Source organism: Pipistrellus kuhlii, unplaced genomic scaffold (genome assembly GCF_014108245.1).
Source record: "Pipistrellus kuhlii isolate mPipKuh1 unplaced genomic scaffold, mPipKuh1.p scaffold_m20_p_1, whole genome shotgun sequence".
NCBI classification, from domain to species: Eukaryota; Metazoa; Chordata; class Mammalia; order Chiroptera; family Vespertilionidae; genus Pipistrellus; species Pipistrellus kuhlii.
In genome coordinates, this window is record NW_023425404.1 from 20,429,972 (window position 1) to 20,452,374 (window position 22,403).

The 22,403-nt window shown below is 40.2% G+C and overlaps 1 protein-coding gene across 1 annotated transcript in view; it reads left to right on the forward strand.

The window, feature by feature from the left end:
- The first annotated feature begins 13,225 nt into the window (after nt 1-13,225).
- KCNH5 (potassium voltage-gated channel subfamily H member 5) overlaps nt 13,226-22,403 on the forward strand; it is a 252,358-nt gene continuing 243,180 nt past the window's right edge. Inside the window, exon 1 of the mRNA XM_036434639.2 lies at nt 13,226-14,231. Within this exon, the coding sequence (XP_036290532.1) occupies nt 14,159-14,231 (73 nt within the window). The 5' untranslated portion in view covers nt 13,226-14,158. The remainder of the gene's footprint in view (nt 14,232-22,403) is intronic.

Consider the following 22,403-nt stretch of genomic DNA (forward strand, 5'->3'; position numbering starts at 1 on the left):
CTTTTTGGGGAACTATGCCTGTCTGCATTGTCAGTGAGATTATAAAACATGGTTGTGCCCAGCACATGCTGCAGGCTGAATCAGGTCCTGTATTACATCCCCTCTACAACTGTTCTCAGTGTAGCCACAGACATGTAGACATGTAACACAGGTAGGTTTTCCTTTGGATTGATAGCTAGCTATTGAGAAGAGAAATTTCTCTTTGCACTGGATGGTCAAACCCAGAGTTGATGAATTTGGGAACTAGCATATAGTTAAATGTTTAATGGCTGATTTTGTCTGGCTTTCAAAAACATGCATCATAAATATCTTCACCACCAAACGACTGGAATGACTGGTCAACTAGTTGCTATGATGCACACTGACCACCAGGGAGCAGACGCTTAATGCAGGAGTTGTCTCCTATGGTCAGTGCTCTCCCACAGCCAACCTTTCATGGCCCCTCCCCCCGGCTGGCTGGCCCCCTGATAGGCCTCTGTTGCTGGCCAGGCCAAGGGACCCCACCTGTGTACGAATTCATGCACTGGGCCTCTAGTACACATATAAACATATTTAAATTTATTATAAATTCTGCTCATATAATATATGTAGCACATAATTTTTTAAGTAATATTGAACTATTGAGCATCCTTTATTGTAAATTCCACATAGGCCATTGATTCTCACAGTATATTTCACTGGTTTTTGCCTGACTCTTGAGTCTGTGGCCAACCTATGGTTATCATTGATGATGCAGTTCCAACATGAACATTGGTTGGTATTTTCATTTGCCTTAATGATAAGTATGAAACAGTGAAGATGTGTGCTAGAATTTACAAGCTTGCCAATGATGTGAGTGACTTCTTTGTTGAATTGGATAATAGTTTTTGAAAACTGGTTGAATATTTCCTCAACTATTTTGTTGCTATTTACAATGCACTTGCTAGACACATGAACACTTTAAAGTTTAATCTGCATTATTTATAATCTGCATTTTCTTCATCAGTTTCTTAAGTATAGATAATCAACAAAACAATGAATACAACTGATTTGTAGCATTAGCTGATTTCCGTGGCTGATTTCCTGTTTCCAATGTGACATCACTGAACATGGGGTTGGAAATTGGTATGGGTAGCACACACTACAGAGACTTTACTCCATACAGACATAATAGACGCAAGCAATCTCAAGAACATAGATAATAGTAAAATGTGGTAATATAATTAGGAAGTGATAAGTTTTGAGTATTTATTGCCTTCATTTTTAATACAATTTACTTAACTGCCAAATAACATAGTTTAATGCTTATTAGTGATTATGTTTAACAAGCTACTTACACGATCTCTGAAAATCTAGAAGTTGGCTCTCGCAAGCTGGTCCCAGTGCACCACTGAACACGGGGCTGTTGTTGGGTGGACACTTCCCTCCCCCAAAAGTTGGAGAGGGCCAGTCTGCGAACAAAGGCTTCTCCCAGGGAAAGCACTGCTCAGAGAGATCAGCAAATGGGATCGTGTCCAGGGATTATATCAGTTTTCCATTTTGCTCTTGCTAGATGGACTACTGAATGGTCCTGAAATGTGGAAGGCTCTGTTTATAGTACTTATTTCCATGTTTTGAAGGTAATGTTTCCATTTTACAGGTGCAGTATTTTGTTTGTTAAATGCTGTTTCATTTAATCCTCAGAACAATTTATAAAATGTCTGGATACCTGTTTTTCTTTGTTCTAATTTTTCCGGTAAACTGGGAGAAGTTAAGTGGCTTGCTACAAGGTAGGTTTCAAGTCCCACTCTATCTAAGGTGACCAGATTTTAACATTGGTAAAGCTGGACACCATTGACTGGGGATAGGGGAGGGGGGTTGTGGGGGGGAGGTGAGGGGGTTCTTGATTAAAAATTTGGTCTATATGGAGAAACAAAAATTTTCATAGAATGCAAAAATAGTATAGTAATATATTTTTTAAAATTTCAACATAAGCACAATTTACAAATATAATGAAAAAATTATGTATAGTATTATTTTGTCCTTTGGCATATTTCTCATTTGAGTGAATTTTTTTTAGTAGATTGCTGTCGTTGTTTAAAAGGTTATGAAATTTTTCACAAGAATTTGTTAAATGATATTTCACACATAAAATAGCTTTCAAAGTCTCAACATTTAATTGTGATTTTTCTGATGTCCACACTTTATTTACTATTTAGAAAAAATGCGTTCAGTCACAGCATTAGTTCCTATAAGGACAGCGGGTATTCCACAGTTCTAACAACTGATCAACAATGCAAACTTTGATAAGCAGTTCTCGATAATCAGTTCTCAACAATTATTTATTATTAAAGTTTAACATAAAATCAACAAAAATAATATAAAACTCATATCCTGGCTAAATAGCCACATGGCCACCAAAAACCATATATTCCCTTCCCATTCTCCCGCCGTTCCCTAGCTTGTTGTGTATTCTTTCCAAAAACCAGAACTTTTTTTTAAAAAAAATATATATTTTATTGATTTTTTACAGAGAGGAAGAGAGAGGGATAGAGAGTTAGAAGCATCAATGAGAAAGAATCATCTATCAACTGCCTCTTGCACATCCCCTAGTGGGGATGTGCCCGCAACCAAGGTACATGCCCTTGACCGGAATCGAACCTGGGACCTTTCAGTCCGCAGGCCGATGCTCTATCCACTGAGCCAAACTGGTTTTGGCAAAAAAACCGGGACTTTTTTAAAACACCGCGGGACAAGGGACAAATTGTTAAAAATCGGGACTGTCCTGCCAAAAGCGGGACCTTAGCTCTGTCTGACTGCAAGGCAGCTTCCTCAGCCTGCGTTCTCAGCACATGCAGGGTTGGACAGCAGTGAATAGATCAGCATCTATACTAGGGGTGTCGAACTCAATCAGAGAAGGGGCCAAAATCTAAAATCCAGCCTAAATCGCAGGCCGAATGGTTTACTGAACAGTCATAAACTGTCATTGTGATGGAAACGCAGCGGAGTGCAGTGATGACAGCGCGGTGCGGGCCACATTGCAAGGCCTGGCGGGACGGATTTGGCCCGCGGGCCTTGTGTTTGACACATGTGATCTATACAATGACTAAGCTTTAGGTCACAGGAAAATCTGCCCTGGCTTTCTCTACCTCTCAGCTACCTCTCCTGTCTGCCAGGGTTCCTTGGTGCCCCTTTTCTGCATTTCTCAGGTATTTCACCATTTAATCCTTGTGTTTTCTCAAACCTAGAGATATTAACAGCTTAGGGGAATAAAAAGTGGCTCCTCCCTACTAAAAAGAGTCAGTGCTAACCTTCTTTCACAGATGAGCACACTGAGGCATAAAGTCTCAGGCCCCAGGCATGGAGACACCTGGAGCCAGACTCATTGCCTTGCTTCCTAACTGATGCTCATTCCCTCTGGCTGACTGCTGATAGAAAAAGTATTTAAAAATACCACTGTGTCTCCCCAGATGAATTCTTCAAATGCCAAAAGGAAGTTATGCTTTGGCCATTATTAATGCCCCATGACTCAAAGTTTAGGGGGCACGATAACCACCTGGAGAAAGGCGATTTTATCAACCATTCTGTCAATACCCACAAAAACGTGCCTGAACTGTAAAGAATTATCCTGAGTGAAAGAAGGCAGAGAAATAAGAGTACACACTGCATTGTTCCATTTATATACCATTTTAGAAAATGTACACTAATCTATAGTGACAGAAAGCAGATCAGTGGTTGCCTGTGGGCCGAGAAGGAAGGGTGGATTGTAAAGGGGTGTAAGGGAGATTACAGTTTGGTTATAATATAAATTAATAAATAGTATATTAATTTTAGGTGTACAACATAGTTATTAGACATTTATATAACTAATGAAGTGGCTACCCCAATAAATCTACTACCCATCTGACTACCTGTAATAACTACTACCCATAGTTATTACATTATTATTGACTATATTCCCTATGCTCAAATTCTACATTTTAAATATGTCAGGTTATATATCGTTTTTTTTTAAACAAGTTGCTTTATATTTATTTTCTGGATGTTTTATGTGTATGTGTGTCTTTTTTCTGGCCAGACTTTTGATTTTTAAAGATCTATTTAAACAACTGATAGTGAACATTAAATAGAAATATTAGTAAATACATGAAATATTAGTAGATGAAAAGATAAAACCCCAAACCTGTAACTCATTAATGAGTCATAAAATCTATAGTCTTTCCCCATGCTTCTACTCACAAGTCAAAATATATAGTGTAGAAATCAATGAATATATATTTCTCATATATATATATATATATGTATATGTATAATTTTTCCATGACCTTTATTTTAAAAATCTTTTCCAAATTTCTACACAGTCCTTGAATTTATAAATTAAAAATTATATTGTCAGGCATATGTGCAATAAAATACATTTATTTGCTTTTGATAGACATGTACAAGAATGTAAGAGCAGTTTTATTCATAGTAGCCCCAAGCTGGAAACTTCCTCAAAGCCCATCAATAGTAGAATGGATAAATTGTGATATATTGACACAATGCAATACTATAGAGCAAAGAGAATAAATGAGCTATAACTACACTCAACAACATAGATGGTTTAAAAAATTTATTAAGTGTATTGGGGTGACATTGGTTAATAAAGTTATATAGGTTTCAAGAATATAATTCTATAATATATCATCTATATATTGTACTTACAGTTAAAATAACATACCATGATCTGCCTGTTCATTTATTCATATCTAAATATTTGGGCCATTTAGATTTACTAGTATTAATTCATAATTTAAGCCATTTTTGTAAATTTTTTTTTCATTTGGATTATCCCCTGGCCCTATATCATTGATATTCCAATGTGACGTAGGGAAAGGACACTGGACAAGATGTCAGAAGCACTGAGTTGCGCCTTGACTTGCCACTTACTGGCTGAGGACCTTCTAAAAATCACTTAAATGATCTGGGACATTTTTAAAAATGTGAGCAATAGGAATAATTATACCTGTTCTAGTAATCTCACAAGATGCTATTGAAAATAATGACTGATTTTCAATTATGATTATTATCCATCAATTCCTTTGGCAATGTGCTCGTTTGGTTCTTTATAGATCTTATTTTGTATAGCTCTGTATTCATACCAAGCAGATTCTGAAGAAAGAATGTTTTCTAATCATATTATGATTTTTCCTCATTCCTTCAAGTTCTTTATCTACATTATTCTTTTTGTATTGTGCAGGTGATATAGTTTTGATGTAATCAAACGTGGTAACCTTGTTATTTATCATTTCCTATGCTCCAAAAATAATTTAGATACCCATTTTAAGTAGTTTTAAGTGTTTAACCTGGTAATGTATTTGGAATTTATTGTAGAGTATGATGTAAGTTGTGGGTAGAAATTAAAAAAAATTAATTTGACACTAAACATTTCCCAACAGCACTGAATAATTAATAAATCTATTTATTTTGTGGCCTGCATGTTTTGGGCACTGAATCAGGGCTAAACATATATGCAGAAGACAACATCTCTGACCTTAGGAAATTTACAGTGTAGGGTCAGAGACAGGTAGGAAAGCCAGCTGTAGATGTGACATAATTTCAATGGGTTTCACTTTCTCTGCTTCCTGGGTGATCTCCAGGGCATGCAAGAGTCATTTTACTGTATTCACATCCACATGCCTACTGAGGTCTGGGGACTTTATGCTAATTAACATCCCATCTCTGTAGCTACCTGATCCAACCTTCTCTACAGCCTTATTGTGTCCCTTGAGTTCTATCCAGGAGATGGGACAGATCATTCTATCTTGACTCTCATAAACCTATTAGGTTTATTTTGTTCTTTTCCTTGGAAATCCAGGACTGTGCCCACATGGCAGCAGAGATAAGACTTTCTTACTCTGCTTTTTCTCCAGTTTGTCTCCCTTCCCATAGCACTGCGAACTTTTTTCTCATTAAGGCTGAAAGTGGGAACATGTGAGATAGCTAGTTCTGATTAGTTTCCCCAAAAAACTTTTGGGAAATAGTATGATGCAGTGGTTTAACAGGAGGATTAGGAATCTAGGCTCTGAAGACAGAATACATAATCTTTGTTGCATCACATACCATTTTTGAGCCTATGCATATTTATTCCATGCCTCAATTTCATTTTGGGAATAATTTAAAAACATACTATAGTGCCTGGCACATAAATGTTCAGTAAATATTTGCTGAACTGAATGAAATTCACTTTTACTCTATTAAAATTAAATAAATTAAATGAGAAAATGTATGTAGCAACTGGTAGATTATACATAGCCTTTATTATAACATCTAGAGGCCCAGTGCATGAAATTCGTGCACGGATGGAGTCCCTAGGCATGGCTGGCTATCAGGGCCAATCAGGTTCCCTGTTCCCCTGCCTCCCTGCCTCCTCCTTTCCAGACTGCCCACTTGCCACCACCATGCAGTTCCCTGCCTCCCAGCCTTCCCCCCTCCTCCTTCCCTTGCCTCCTGACTCTGCTGCCATCTATCCCTGGTTCCTTGTCCTAGTCTAAGGCCTGACCCCAATCTGATGATCGGGACCTTCTGGCCTGGGACAGGGAGGTTGGCCGCAGGCCCTAATAAGGTGATTGGGACTGGCTGGTCAGGGGGAGGTGTCAACCGCTACTGCTGTGGCAGGTGAAGGGCTGATCAGGGCCTGCTGGACAGAGGGAGAGATAGTGGGATGGACTTGGGAGGTTTACTGCTGGCCCCAAGGAGGGAGCTGGCCCTCAGGCCCCCTGGGAAAGGGACCATGTCCATTGCCACTCACCCCCTGTTTCCCATCCCAGCCTGGGAGCCTGGCCCCTAATGGGCGATCAGGGCCTGCCAGCCACAGGGAGGACTGGCAGGCCCCATTGGTGATTGGGGCTTGTGGGCTGGGGGCAGCTCCTGCATTGAATGTCTGTCCCCCAATGGTCAGTGTGTGTCATAGCGACCAGTCGTTCCGTTTGTTCCGTCTTAACGGTCACTTAGGCTTCTATATATATATATGATTTCCTTATTGTACTTCTGCTTTTCCAATGCTTAGCTTTTGAAATTCAAAAGCCAGGAAGAGGTAAGCATGTTGGGGAGCAATGGTGCACTGATAGCAAAAAAAGAACAAAAAGTATGAGGATAGGGAAACATATATTAATATTTCAAAAATATAATCTCCTCATACGCAGGGTTCTCTTACCCAGTTTATTCAGTTTTGGCCTTTTCTCTCTCAAAAACATCTTTTATTTTTTTTTTCTTTAAAAGAAATTGAAGTGTAATTGACATAAAACAATATCTTAGTTTCAGAATATAAGGAAATGATTTGATATTTGTATATATTGTGAAATGATCAGCATAATAAGTCCAGTTAACATCTGTCACAATACATAGCTACAATTTTGTTGTGTGATGAGTTCTTAAAGTATCTTGTACACAATTACAGAGATTCCATCTTCTAAAATACCATGTCACTTATGTACTCTAAACATGTCCTTCATGGCTACAAAATAAGTCCAGACTAATTAAACTTGTCTCATGAATTCCTAATTGTGCCTTAAATTCGATCTCCCATTTCTCTTTGTTAAGTCTGAATTATCTATGTTCTGTCATATATTATAAACTTTTCTGTTATTCTGGTTTTCCTTTTTTTTCTAGTTCTCCCCCTAGAAAGCCTCCCTCCTTCCCACCAAGGATACCCATCAAGGAGGCACATGGAGGTTGAAATAAGTCCATAATCATCTCACCCGTGGGTGGGCCACCTTTCTGGGCAGCTGCTCCCCTTGTGTTACACATTCCATAGTCACTGAGGAACTGAGTACTTGCTCTCATCTGCTTTCACGTATTACCTCCATTAACATTTCATTGACCAGAACTAGTTTTTGGCCACAGCTCATTTCAAGGAGCTGGAAAAGGCAACTGGATATTGGTGAATGTCATTCATGACCAACACCTCCAGCTTTTGTTGTAAATGAAAGTAGAAGGTGATAAAAAGGCTTACTCACTTAGAAACACGTATATAGTGCTTGTTAATGCCAGATATGATTGTATTGGCTTTCAAATAGGAACTCACTTAATTTTTGTAACAGCCCTATTAAATAGGTAATTTTATCCCCATTTTATAGAGAGGGAAGTTGAGGCTAAATAATTTGCCCTAGGTCATATAGTTAGTAAGTGGCAGATGCAAAATTAAATTCCAGGCAGTATGGGTCCAGAGTTCAAGCATTGAACCTTTCTTGACATCTTTATCCTGCTTTCGCTCAATTTATATTCATGGAGGGGATGCAGAGAGTGGGGAGGAAGAAGAATATAAGTGTAGGTGTGGGCCTTTGCATGCAGAGGAATTGAGTAATGTCTGGATGTTTCACTGCTAGAGCTCGCCTAGGGCTCTGCGGGGAGGTAGAGAGTGAAACTTGGGGAATGGGCTAGGGAGGAGGAAATGGTTTGAACTAATACTACTGCTAATGAGACCAGGAGGCCAGGATGGAGACCAACTTCTGGCACTTTCCTTTCTTCTTTCCTCTCTTCCCTCCCCTGTCAGAGCCACCCATTTAGCATTCAAAGATTGTAGGTACCTCATACCTTTGCTGACGCTAGCTCAGAAACAGAGCAGGGATGGGGACAAAAATCATTCCCCTGGAGAGTTGTGAGTAGGCCATTTTCACAGTAGGGATTCAACATCAGACTGTACCCATTTCTAATGCATTTCTAAGAGTTTACGTATAATTACAGCAACTGACAAATAAACTGTATTTAAAAATTCTCGAAGGAGGGGTGCTTGATAAAAGAATCCTTCAGCAAAGCAGCAGTAGTTAGAAACCATCACTGCTTAATATATCAGCTTTTTAAGTCTTCACTTTTGTATTAGCCGCTGTTAAACTGGAATACACTTGCAGCTCAGCCAGTTCATTCCATGGCTGTGACCTGGGAGTCAGCGAACACCTCTGGGTACTGGAACTCCTGTTTCTTACAGACACCACCACTCCAATTGCAATTCCTCAAAAGAGGAAGAAAGGACACATGATTCTGCTTTAAAATGGGATGTCTGCCCTATACAAACAAAAAAGAAACCCTCGGTGTGACATTGAAGCTTTTAGATTCCTGTCTCTCACCTGTGAAGTCCTGCAGTTCGGTTATAACATATGGACTCTGTCTGCAAAATGCTTCTGAAATGCTGTATTGGCACCTTGCTGCCATCTGCCAGCACATGGGCAGTGAGTCCATACGGTGCTGCTCCATTTTCTTAAATTCTGCTTTGATTATGAGCTATTGCAAGTTGTCAAGGGTTTCTCTTCCCTTTAGTGCTACAAAATGAAAGATGGCAATAGAGGTCACTGGATGTTGCTGGTTATTACCACACAAGCCAAAAATCAGATCATTTTCCATTATTTACAAGGAGCTCTGGCTACAGGGTCTGGGGACCCCATTCTAGTCTCGTTGCAGCCACTAAAGCACCATGTCATCTTGGACTAGGCACTTCATCTCTGAGTCTATTTCTTCCTCTGTGAGATGAAAATTTAAAACAAAAGATCAAGAAAAGCATGCCAACCAAGGATTTGATATTTATAATTACAATTTTTACAACAATTAAAAGGATTCAAAAGTTATAAAGCTATGCAGTTATTAAGGACAAGGAAGAAAGGATAAATGTCATTTTAATTAAATCTGCAAATGGAAACGAACGGGAAGTTCTACCAGTAACTGTGACTGTGTCTTAATGGAGTCCAAAAGAGTTTCCTCTTTGGGAAGTGTGAGCTAATACACCCACAGAGGAGTGATTTAGGACAGGGATATTTATACTGGATGGGAAATGCTGGGAAGCCGAGGTTTTATAGCAATACCCAGAGGCAAGAGTGGGCAGCTGCTGAGGTGCAACATAACATATAGATTTGAAATAGTTCCTCTTAATGTTGATGATGGATTTATCATATCACATTAGAAGTCTAGGATAGCAATCTGTAAGTTATATATGTACAGACTTTGAAAAGATTACCCTGCCTGTTTACCACCCCAGTCTGTGAATAGTTGATTAGTCTAAAAGGCAAACTCATTAGTCAACAGAGCCAAATATCAGCAGTACAACAATTGAAATTACTTTTGAGAGCCAAATTTTTTAAACTTCTTCTAATGCCATTTCTTCAAAATAGACTTGCCTAGGCAGTGGTATTTTGTGGAAGAGTCACACTCAAGGGGCCAAAGAGCCGCAGGTGGCTCAAGAGCCACAGTTTGCCGACCATGGGTCTAGGACAACAAATTTCAACCTTTTTCATCTCATGGTACACATAAACTAATCACTAAAATTCTGTGGCACATTAAATATATATATATATATATACTAGAGGCCTGGTGGGTCATTGGTCCTTTGGCCTGACATGCGATTGGAGCCCATTTGAGCTGGACCGGTGGGGAAAGAAGGAAGGGCCATGGGAGGTTGGTCAGCTGGTCTGCCCCATCTGGGCCTATAGGGATTGGCTGGCCATGGGGAGGGACCTGGGGAGGTTGGCCAGCCATGTGAGGTTGGCTATGGGAGCCAATTGACCACCAGGGGGCAGCTCCTATGTTGAGTATCTGCCCCCTGGTGGTCAGTGCGCATCATAGCGATTGGTTGTTCTGGTTGTTCAGTCCTAATGGTCACCTAGGCTTTTATATATATAGATTTTTGCCAACAAGAAATAGGTATACTTTTGATTCATTCACACCAAATAGCTATTGCCATGTTGGCTGTTGATTTTTTAAAAAAATATATTTTTATTGATTTTTTATAGAGAGGAAGAGAGAGGGATAGAGAGTTAGAAACATTTATGAGAGAGAATCATCTATCAGCTGCCTCTTGCACACCCCCTACTGGGGATGTACCTGCAACCAAGGTACATGCCCTTGACCGGAATCGAACATGGGACCTTTCAGTTTTCAGGCCAACGCTCTATCCACTGCACCAAACCGGTTTTGACTGTTGTCCTTTTTGTAATTTGACAATCTAAGGGGAAAGAGGTCAGTTCTTTTCACTAAGTAGTCTGCGCCCCTCACTAAATTTTAAAAATTCTTGTGGCACAAAGGTTGAAAATTTCTGGTTTAGTACTATGATGTCTGTGCACTACACTAGTGGCCATGGACACAGGTCATATAAAACTTACCTGAGGCTTTTTTTTTCTTTCTTTTTTAACATTTTTATTAATATCAGAGAGGAAGGGAGAGGGAGAGAGACAGAAACATCAATGATGAGAGGGAATCATTGACTGGTTGCTTCCTGCACAACCCCCCAATAGGGATGGAGCCTGCAACCTGGGCATGTGCCCTGACAGGGAATCAAACTGTAACCTCATGGTTCAAGGTGGATATCCTCATGGCCATGCAGTTGGGCAACAGAGGTTTTTGATTTGCATTTCTCTGATGTTTAGTGACATTGAGCATCTTTTCATATATCCATTGGCTATATGTATGTCCTCTTTGGAGGTTGGGTGGGGATGATGGAGGCATTGAGAAAAAAAAAAGAGATAAACTCATGGATATGAACAACAGTGTGGTGATTGCTGATGGGGAGAGGGGGGGAAGGGGGAGGGGGGAGGTGGAGGAGAGTATAGGGGGTAAAGGGTGATGGATGGAGACTTGACTTGGGGTAATGGACACATAATACAAGTGTACAGATGACGCATTGTAGAATTGTGCATCTGAAACCAGTATAATTTTGTTAACTGGTATCACCCCAATAAATTTTATAAAAAGAAAAAAAAACAACAACCAAAACTCACCTGAGGGGAAAATCCAACTGTATAAGGACACCTCTTCAGCTCCCCTCTGCTTACACACACCCTGTCAACTGCAGGGAAGGAGCTGTACCCTCAGCTACATCTTTGACTCCTGCAGGAGGCAGGCGAACCACAGGGATCCAGTTTGTGCCCAAGTCCCTTGTTATTCAACTAAAGACACCCCGAGATATTGTGAAGGCATTCTATATAGCTGCAGGGAAGATCCTGGCACAGTGCACCACCAGCAGTGCTTGGGTAGAGAGCGAAAATAGCCTGCTGTTATTCCACAGAATGTCTTGATTTCTTGGTAGAAACAATCCTAGCAGAGCAAACTGCTCTTTGCCTCCAGTCAACCTTCTGGGTTTGCTCAGCTGCCCAAGCTCTGGGCAAACGGATGGACATCTGTGAGAGCAGAGGGAACAGATGACCCTCAGCTAAAGCCGGCATTCGGGTTATGCCTATATGCCTCAGCCATAGGCGAGGGCCCTCACTTTAGGGTGCTCAGGAGACAGAGTGATGGTAACTGGAGCCCTGTGGCTGGTAATCTAGGGGGTCCCAAAGTCAGACACCGCCTCTCCCTTCTTTTCCTTCAGGCTGTGGTCTAACACGGAGCAGGAGACATTTCCTTGGATCCCCTCCTGGGGATTCCCTGTGCTTCTGGGCAACGTAGCCTTGACCATTTCTAACAGGCATTACCTAGCATATTCTGACCCCAGGAGAGGGGACACCCTGCCCAATGTTCCGTTTGCCTTCACTGTTTCATACTTTCCTGCACCAGCAGCCTCTGACCCCGCCTCAGTGCACATTTTGCCCCCTTCTCCCCCCCCCCCCCCCCCGCCCCTTTGTGACCCTTATGCAATCGTCAGTTCTCAACAGGTCCAGTCAGAGAGGAAGCCTCCCATCAGTGCTCCCCAGACATGAGCAGACAATATTTACCTGGAAGGCTTATTGAAACAGATGGTTGGCCCCTGCCCCTAGTTCCTTCTCTGGGGTAGTAGACAGAGCCCCATCATTTGCATTTCTAACAAGTTCTTGGGAGGTGCTACCAGGTGGGGCCACTTTGAGAACCACTGTCTGGGATAAAAGGAGATGCCCCGGCAGGCTCACTCAGGCCATTTCCCCCTCTCCGTAGGAGATTCTGTCTTTGGGACTCTGTTTCTAAGGGTTGTACTTCTGTCCCCCAGGAACCTGCAGATAGAGGGTTGTTAGAGACGAATCCTGTGGGCACTCCCAGCCCCGCTCAACTTTGCTCCCACCGCTCCTCACTGGCTTCCACTGCAAACGCTGCCCTCCCTCCCTCAGTGGTGTGAATTATTCACCTCATTCCCTACTCCTGGCCTTAAGTGCAATCTTTTCAGCAACTTCGCAGCGGTGGCCGGGCTCGCCACGCGCTCCAGCGCTCCGCAGCACCCGGAAGCTCCCCTGTGCTGTGCGGCTCAGCTCCCGGCGCCAGCCCAGCCTGGGCGCAGGGGCCATTGGCGTGCTGGCCCTGCTGGCTCCGCTCCGCCGCGGGGGAGGGCGGGCGCTGGAAGCTCCGGCGTAGAGCTCCGCGAGCCGAAGCCCGACAGGGGGGAGGGGGTGCAGCAGCGTCAGGTGGCAGCTCTGCGTCCCCGCGCGCCGCCCAGTCAGTCCCTGCTCAGCGCTCAGCCTCTGCGGAGCCAGAGCACCTCCAACCCCGCAGACTGACAGACGCGTTGGGGCGGGAGACCCCAGCGGCGGGGAGAAGCCGAGATGTGATCCCTGCGATTGCCCACTGCCCTCTCTGGCTCCTGCCTTGCTTCTCCTGCTTCCTTTTCCCTCTCCGCGCGGTCCCTGGACGGCGAGTTTTTGCCTCGATCTCCAGGGAGAGAGGAGCGGACCCGAGGCGCGCAGCCCGGCCGAAGTTGATCCAGCTGCGGGGACGGTGGACCGGGGCCAGGGGAGAGAGAGGAAGGCGCAGCGAAGGGGTCTGCGTCTGGCCAAGAGGGACTGGAAGAGAGGCGCTGGAGCTGGCTCTTCCCGCTCCCCCGCCCCGGGGCGCGGGGCAGGGGGAGACATGGTGAGCCCGCGCCTGGGCGCCGGCGGCCACCGCGGCGGCGGCAGCAGCCTCGGCAGCAGCCTGAGCATCAGCACCGGCGGGAGCGGGACAGCGACAGCGGGGGCGGCGCAGGCGCACTGTGCCCCGCGGAGGAGCCTGCAGTTCCCGAGCCCCGTGTGCGGCACCGCCACAGTCTGGGCAGCAGCGGCCGGGGGAGCGCTACTACCATGAACTGCCTGGTCCTCCTCCCCAGAGCTGCTCATCCGGGTCGGGCTGGAGACACAGTCTGGGGACCCCGCCGCCGCCGCCGCGCCCCCTCTTCTTTCGGCGGCTCCATCGTCTCCTCTTCCACCTTTTCCTCCTCTTCCTCTACCTTCTCCTCCTCCTCCTCCTGCATCCCCCCCTCCCCCGCCGCGGATCCTGGCCGCCGCTCTCCAGACCCAGGATGCCGGGGGGCAAGAGAGGGCTGGTGGCACCGCAGAACACGTTTTTGGAGAACATCGTCAGACGCTCCAGCGGTAAGAGGAGTTGCAGTTCAAAAACACCCCACTGCTGTCCTGCCTATGCGCGCCCCCCATCCTCCCCATCCCATCCCTCTCCCGGAGGGAGGGGTGGGGGATGCAGGCAACCCTACCTGGTGGCTTCAGTTAAGAGCCGGACCTGATTTGGGGTGGGGGCAGGAATGAGGTGGTGGTGGTGGTGGTGGAAAGTTAGTTGCATACCCTCCTCTCAACGTGTGCACACCCCCCCCCCCCCGACCTGTCCAGAACCAGGAATCGGAGGGAGCTAAGGGGGAGCTGGTAGGGTGTAGACACGTCTAGAGAATAGAGTTGAGTTTCAGTTTGGTGAGGGATGTTTTCTTGTTCATCCTCTTTCCACACCTCCCTCTGGCACCCAAGTAGGCTGCAGAGACTGAAGGAAGTAGAAGAGTTTAGTTAATCTCAGTGCCAGGGTTTCCCTCAAGTTGGGAATGGCTGCAAAAGTGGCTACTTGATAAGATTCAGTCTCTGGATTTTGGGCCCAGTGGGTTCCGCTGAGAGGAGCCTTGGGCGAGGGGGAGTAATTGAAGTTGAACCTCATGAAGAGAGTATTTGAAAAGTGGGAAGACAGTTACCATGGTCACATTGTGTTGAAAGTTTCTTTCTTTTCTTGTTTTTAATTGTGCATTGACCTATAATGATTCATATGGTATTTGATTTGACTAAAACAGGAGCAATGTAGAAGGGAAACTAAAAAACTGTGCTTTTACAATAATTGGAGAAAGAATTTTAAAAACGACATTTTACCTTGCTACCGATGTGATGGTTTGCTTACCTTAAAGTGTCACCTTAGTGTCGACAAAATATCACCATTTATGCACTTATTGCCTCCACGGTGTTGGTGAATGATGATTCTTATATTTTTCATATTTTAAGATCTTGTAAACTTTGCATTTTACTGATATCTCTACATCTTCTACTTGTTTTTAATTCTTTTACATAATTTTCAAATTTTTATCGGGAAGATATGTAAAGTATCTTTTAAAGTGTCCTCCCCTCCCCCTTTTGAGGCCTGTATTTTATTTTGAGATCCCTTGCTTGCAGAATTATGAGAGGGAAATTTCTGCATATTGATTAGTATAAAGCTTAGACCAAAACAATTGAAATACTCTCTGTATTTCCATAAGTGTTTATTCATTCCTTTGCTCATTCATTAAAACAATATATTTTTGGGTGCCTTATACAACAGACACTCTGTGAGGTCCTTTGGATTAAGAAATGATTAAGACACTTCAGTTCTGAAGAAGTTCCCTGCCTAGTGGGTAAGACCAAAGGACACTCAACTATAATTATGCTTTCCCTGAATTGGTAGAATATATTATATTAACTCTTATATTAGGATCCCTTCTAAAACTAGGCTTGCACATTTTTCTCCTGATTTTGGGACTATATATATTTAACTGTCCCAAGCTATTTTTCATAAAGTTCTGACGAATGACTTTATTTCTCCCACTGTGGTCAGTACCTGGTACTATACAAGTCTAAAGTAGACTTTCTGGGTTGGAAAAAAGAAAGAAAGAAGCTGATTGGCCTGATCTAATTTAAGAAACCTATACTATTTTTTAGCCATTCCAGTGTAATTTCAAATGTGTTATTGTTTTCTGTGATGATATAAAATATAAATTTACAATGGTAGGCAATTTCTATGTTTGTCTACTACTTTTTTTGTATTCATATTACTCACCTCAAGTACAAGGGGATATTACTGTTAAAACAACCAGTTGGGGAAATTTAAAGGTTATTAGAATCAGTTATTTAAGACACATGAGTGTTATTTCAGCTTTCTCATCCTCTTGAGTTATTTCACCTCCTTGTAGTTTGGTCTGTGAAAGAACTTTTCAGAATAAAGAATAAAACCATGGGCTCTATAGGGTAACCAGAAGGTCACAGTTCTTGGACTGAAGTTTACTAATACAGCATCTTTGAAACTTTGTATACAGACTGGAACTATGAGCAGGCTTTTAAATTACATTTTATTTCAGAAATACCACGAAATTGAGACTTACCTTGTGTGGCTTAGAAACATCTGCTTCTGTTGCCTCCATTTTACTTCTTCCATCTAAACGTGTGACTATTCTATCTTTTCCACATGTCATGATTATAATGCTTCATTGGTTCAATGGTTCTTGTTATGGAAAACACCTAGTACAAATGAAAATTTATCTGTTTTGGCATTTTACATACCATCTCTAATTGCTTATGGATAACTTTTCATACCACAACTCAAAAGCTCTGAGCTTTGTTTGAAATGTGTTAGATACTTAAAGTTAGTATATGCACATGTGTATGTAATAAGAACTGGAAAGTCTCAGGACCGCTTATATAGGAAGAACCCTGGAAAATAAGGATGACAGTATTAAATTGGTCTACATATTCATGTGAGAGTATCCCATAGTTGTCATTTCTATATAACTTGGCAGAGAAATAAATTCATGCTGAGAAGTTGTTTAATTGAGATTAATGAAGAAAATGCTCTTCAGAATTCTCACATATTGAGTTTGTCACAGTGATTTCACTGTTATCTAAATCAAGCATGTCAAACTCGTGGCCTGCGGGTCACATGTGGCCCACATGAATATGTTTGCGGCCCAGCCAATGTAATGGTGTGAGCAGTTATTTACAATTTGAAAGGAAATAAGTCTCCTGTCAGATCCAGAATTACTAACATTCACTTTGGGTAGATTTTGAAAGTAATTAAAAATCTGTGAACAAGATTTTCCCCGAAGTAGGAAAGATAGTAGCAGAGAAGAGATGCTGAGTGTCAGGTAGAAAACAATTTTTATCAGTGCTTAAATATATATATATATATATATATATATTTTTTTTTTTAATTGTTTTTTTTTTTTTTTACAGAGAGGAAGGGAGAGGAATAGAGAGTTAGAAACATCGTTGAGAGAGAAACATTGATCAGTTGACTCCAGGCCCTTGACTGGAATTGAACCTGGGAACCTTCAGTCCAAGGGCTGATGCTCTATCCACTGAGTAAAACCGATTAGGGCTATCATTGCTCTTTTTTTTTTTTTTTTTTTTTTAATGCTATACTTTTCAAAATAAACCTACATTTCTATGAAATTTGAAGATTTTGTTCTTTTGCAGCCCATATAAACTTAAACCTTGTTTATTTGGCTCATGTTAGCCTTTGAGTTTGACATGCTTGCTTTAAATTAACAACATTGAAAGTGAAGTGTTGGTAGAGTTTTAGTGAAAAAAAGGAAAAGAAAAGAAGAGAAAAGAAAAGAAAAGGAGGCAGTACTCCCAATATATTGATATTTAAGAACTGGAGAGATAGCCTGGGATTGTCTGTTTACCTTTACCCCATGAAATGCTTCTCTTTCTGGTGCGTTTCTTTCTTATAAAAAGATCAGATCTTTTAGCGAGAGTCAGATGAAATAGAAACATACACATAGAGATGCACATAGAGAAACATATGGACCAGCATCCACCTAGATACAAAGATAGATGCAGAAGAAAACCCTCTCTTTTTCACAAACCCAGAAATGTAGAAAGTAACAGAAATACAGAGGGAAGTAGGGTGAGAGGAAGAGAGTGAGAGGAAGGAGGGAATGGGGAGGGACAGAGGAAGAGAGATTAGACATGAAAGGGAAACAGATACAAAGCAAAAACAAAACAGGCTTATTTGTCCATGGATATCACTAATGAGCTGAAATCTCAGCCAATTAGAAATCCATCAGAGAACTTCTTGATAACGCAGAACCAAAGAGCAAGGAGCCTGGTATATTTGGGTATACTTTTTAAATGTGAGGAGTTCCTAGTAAAATTTCAAACTCCTCAGTTGCAATTTCCCAGAATAATGTTGCTATATTCTGTGCCCTAGAGTAGCACTGTAGCCTATTTGCTGTTGTTTCACACCTGATGAGGGGTTTTTATTTCCCTTATTTAGTTAACTCAGTCCGTTATGGGAAGGCATTTCAAATTATTACTGGTGATTCAAAGTCTGTAAAATAAAATAATGAGGGCCATTGAGTAGGATGGACACACATGCACACATGCACGCATTTTATAGACAAATACCAAAATATTAGAAATATACTGAAACAACTTCTTTCAGTTTAAAGATAAAAGGCAAGATCATTTTAGATGAATAAAAGGAATTACACTAATTCTTGGCATGTGATTCCAGTAGGTAGAGAGAGAACATTATTACTCCAAGAAGTTGTAAAGGTCAAAAGCATAAAAAGCAAGGTTTAGATACTTTTTTTTTTCTTTTTGCGCCTGCAGGAATAACTTGGTAGGTAGGGAAAGTTTAGGAACTACATGGTGAGTTCATAACACCATAGAAAGTCTCTGCCCCAAAGTACTATTGACCAAATCTGTGACTGGAACACTATTAGGCTATCTTCCATTATTTTAATTTCAATTATTTATGCAAGCTACTCATCAATATATATTAGGCTGTAAGGAGCTGCAAGATCCTGGGCAAAGGGAAATAAAACAACAGTTTTCAGGACTATTGAGTGGGAATTTTAAATTATAAAACAAAATAAAACATTTCTAAGGACTTTATTTGGTTATATCTTTGGCAGCACATGCTATTCAGACGTTGTCTGATTCCTTGAGAAGTCAGCAGAAGTGGTTATTTTGGGTGATGGTAAACTAGGTTGCCATTTCGAAAAATTATAACTTTGAAAATAATGTATTTTTATTACAAATTAAGTATTACTCTTTAATATTTTAAACATTATGGAAAACTAGAAATGTTTTTCTCTTTAGAGAAAAAAAAATGGACTCAGGAAAGTAGGCAGAAGTGGCAGTATGTTATGAACCACTTAACTTTCAAGAGAAGTTCAAGATACTCAATTTCGACCTTTCTAGAGGTACCCAGTTTGCACAGCCATTTCTATATGCAGTGATTTCTTATAGGAACATCCACAGTTATTTTTGTACTGTAATTAATATTTGTAAAGACTGAGATCTTAAAGGAGAACCTGTGGGAGAGGAGAGAGAGAAACTAGTGATTTAAAACCTAAACCAAAAACGGAATAATAACTTTTAAGTATTAGATATTATACACTTTAAAATAATGGTGAAAAAAATGGGTATTTTGGGTATAAATTTCTTGATATTTTTCTTGGAAGATTTTCTTTAATATCTAAACCACTATTTTGGGAATATTGCTAAAACAATAAAGTATCTTAGAAGCATTGGTTTATTCAGGTATTATAATGTACCTCCCCACTATGAAGACATCATAGAGGTCGAAATTATACTGACAGCTTCCTAAATAATACACACAAACGAGCCAGAGGATTGTCTCTTGCTTTAGAACCCATGCTGCATTATATAACAAATGCAGCACTTTCCTGACTAGAGAGCTGGTTATCCCAGGACACTGTTGTCTTCACTAGAATTGAAGACATTCACTGTTGTCTACGTTTTGCTTGATTCCAGAATAGGGTATGTACAAAATCTATGTACCTAGCCATCTTTTAACTGCCCTAGTAACAGAAACATAGACAATATTTTTTGATAGAGGGGAGCAGCTATGAGTATTTTGTCAGTGAATGGTTAGATTTCTCAAAAGAAATCCTTTAGTTTGGTCAATATTTATCTCTGACTTTCATTGTTAACAATAGTTAGCTGTTTGCTAGCATGGACAAACAATGCTTCCACATTCTCCAGTGTCTGGCCTAGGAAAAGGTTATATGTATTATTATTCTCCAAAGCTCTGTAGTTAGGATTTACCACAAGAGGTCACTATAGGTTCTGTCACAGGTGAACCAAGTACTTACTATTTATTTTCTTTTTCTGTTTTCTTTCTTTTTTCCCCTCTCAAGTTTGATGGGTGGTTAAAATCAATGTCATTAGTTGTTACTCTTGGAAGAAAATGTTTAAAATATAACACATAGGAAAGCAAAACAAAGAAAGGTATTTATTTCTTTTAATGATAACAATCTTATTTTAGTTGATGGTGACCAATGTTTTGTGACTAAATGAGTGGGGAATAATAAAAACAATTTATGTAAAAGAATAACTTTAAATAAATTTTAGATTAGCGAAAGATTTACTTTAGCAGATGATGGTGATATATATAAAATATAAAGAAAATGTCACATAAATAATGTTCATTCTGGAGAGATGAATATACATATAAAAATCTTAATAAAATTTGTTCCCTAGCATATGTCTTGATACAATTTATATAAAATTGGTGAAGGAATCAGTTCAGGACAGTACCGTGTTTTTATGGACAGATAGTTCACAGATTTATGGTTCCTTGCCTAGGATATGATTCTAGTATTTTGATATTACCCAAACTTGTAAAATAAAATATAGAGCTAAAACAAATATTCTCCAAACTTAACTACTCCAAAAATATGATTGGAGGTAATCTTACTTTAAGAGGTGTTATTTCCTATTAACAGCAAGTCTCTATCTTAATTATAAGATTTTTTTTTTCTTTTTGGGAGGATTAGAAACCACATATTGAGATATGTTTTGTAATGTCCTAAACAAAATTAGTTTTAATGGGAAAATTAAAATATGCCATATAGTAACTTTATGAATAAAATAACTATGTAGTGAAAACAAATAAACGTAAGTAACAAGTCACAGCCAAAAACCAGTGATAATTGTTGTAGAAACTAAGGTTAAAGGAAGTAGTCTTGATGTGCTGTAGAAAATAGATATTTATAAAACAGTTTCCTTTACAAATAGCAGAGTAGAATTTAAAAAAATTCCATCTTATGTTCTTGTCATACATTTTTTTTTTCATTCCAAAAGGAATGAAAATGATAACTATGGGAGTTACTGGATAAAATAATTAGCTTGATTGTGGTAATCATTTCACAAATCACTTCATCAAACCATCAAGTCGTATACTTTAAATATACCTATACAATTTTTATTTCTCAATTGTACTTAATAAAGTTGAAAAAAATCCTCACTATATTCCACAAAATACTCTGACTTAATAATGTATGGCATGACTCCTTTTCATCATTGAGTAATGAATAAAAACAATTATTTAAGTATTCTTATTTAATGCAATGTAGAAGTTAATATTGGAAAGGTTTAGTCTTAAAAATTATTTGATCGGCTGGGACCGGTTTGGCTCAATGGATAGAGCGTCGGCTTGGGGACTGAAGGGTCCTGGGTTCGATTCCGGTCAAGGGCATGTACCTTGGTTGCAGGCCCATCCCCAGTAGGGGGTGTGCAAGAGGCAGCTGATAGATGACTCTCTCTCATCGATGTTTCTAACTCTCTATCTCTCTCCCTTCCTTTCGTATAAAATCAATAAAATATATTTAAAAAAATTATTTGATCGAATGAGGGCAATAAAAATAATATAGCCTCATAAATCAGTGTGTATTGTAGATGTTATTTTAGTATTTTATTGTATATAATTACTCTTAAAATAAAGAGATATCTTTATATAATTCTTGAAAGTTTTGTGATATAAGTTTTCACATGAAAAAAGGTAGGAAAATTAAGTAAAGAGCAGAGTAATTTAGAAAGAGTGGTTGAAAAGCTATTTGAAAATTTGTTGTAAAGAATTTCTACCTTTCTTGGGGTCTAGTCCCATGAGAGAAGTCCTATTGACTTCACAAAATATGTGATTTGAGATCTGAGCTAAAGTACACAATCATAGCAATTTCTAAAGATAGTGACATAGAACTGGGAAGTCATGACAATGTCCCTATATGAACTAAGCTCTGTAAGGATATGGGTCATACCGTACACATTCATTATATCCTCCACCATGAAGAGCACATAGCACTTAGTACTAGCTGAATAAATGCTTTTTTTTATTATGTCTTCTATATTAAACAAGCTATCATTGATCCCCCCCCCCAAAAAAAATAATGCTGATTAAATTTGTTAAGTAAGCTTGTATAATTAATTGCATATTTTAAGATACTTAATCAATGTGTACATTTGAAAATGGAAATTGCATTGGGAGGTAAATATGTTATTCCAACTTGATATATACCGTATTTTTCGGACCATAAGACGCTCCGGACCATAAGACGCACCAGTTTTTAGAGAAGGGAAATGAAGAAAAAAAGATTCTGAAACAAATAGTGTCCTAAAATATTTTATGTGCATTAAAACCCAACATCATAGTCATAAACACATGTAATCAACCCTGTAAAGTAAACAGCAGCATTTAGAACCATTTTAGAGCCGGGC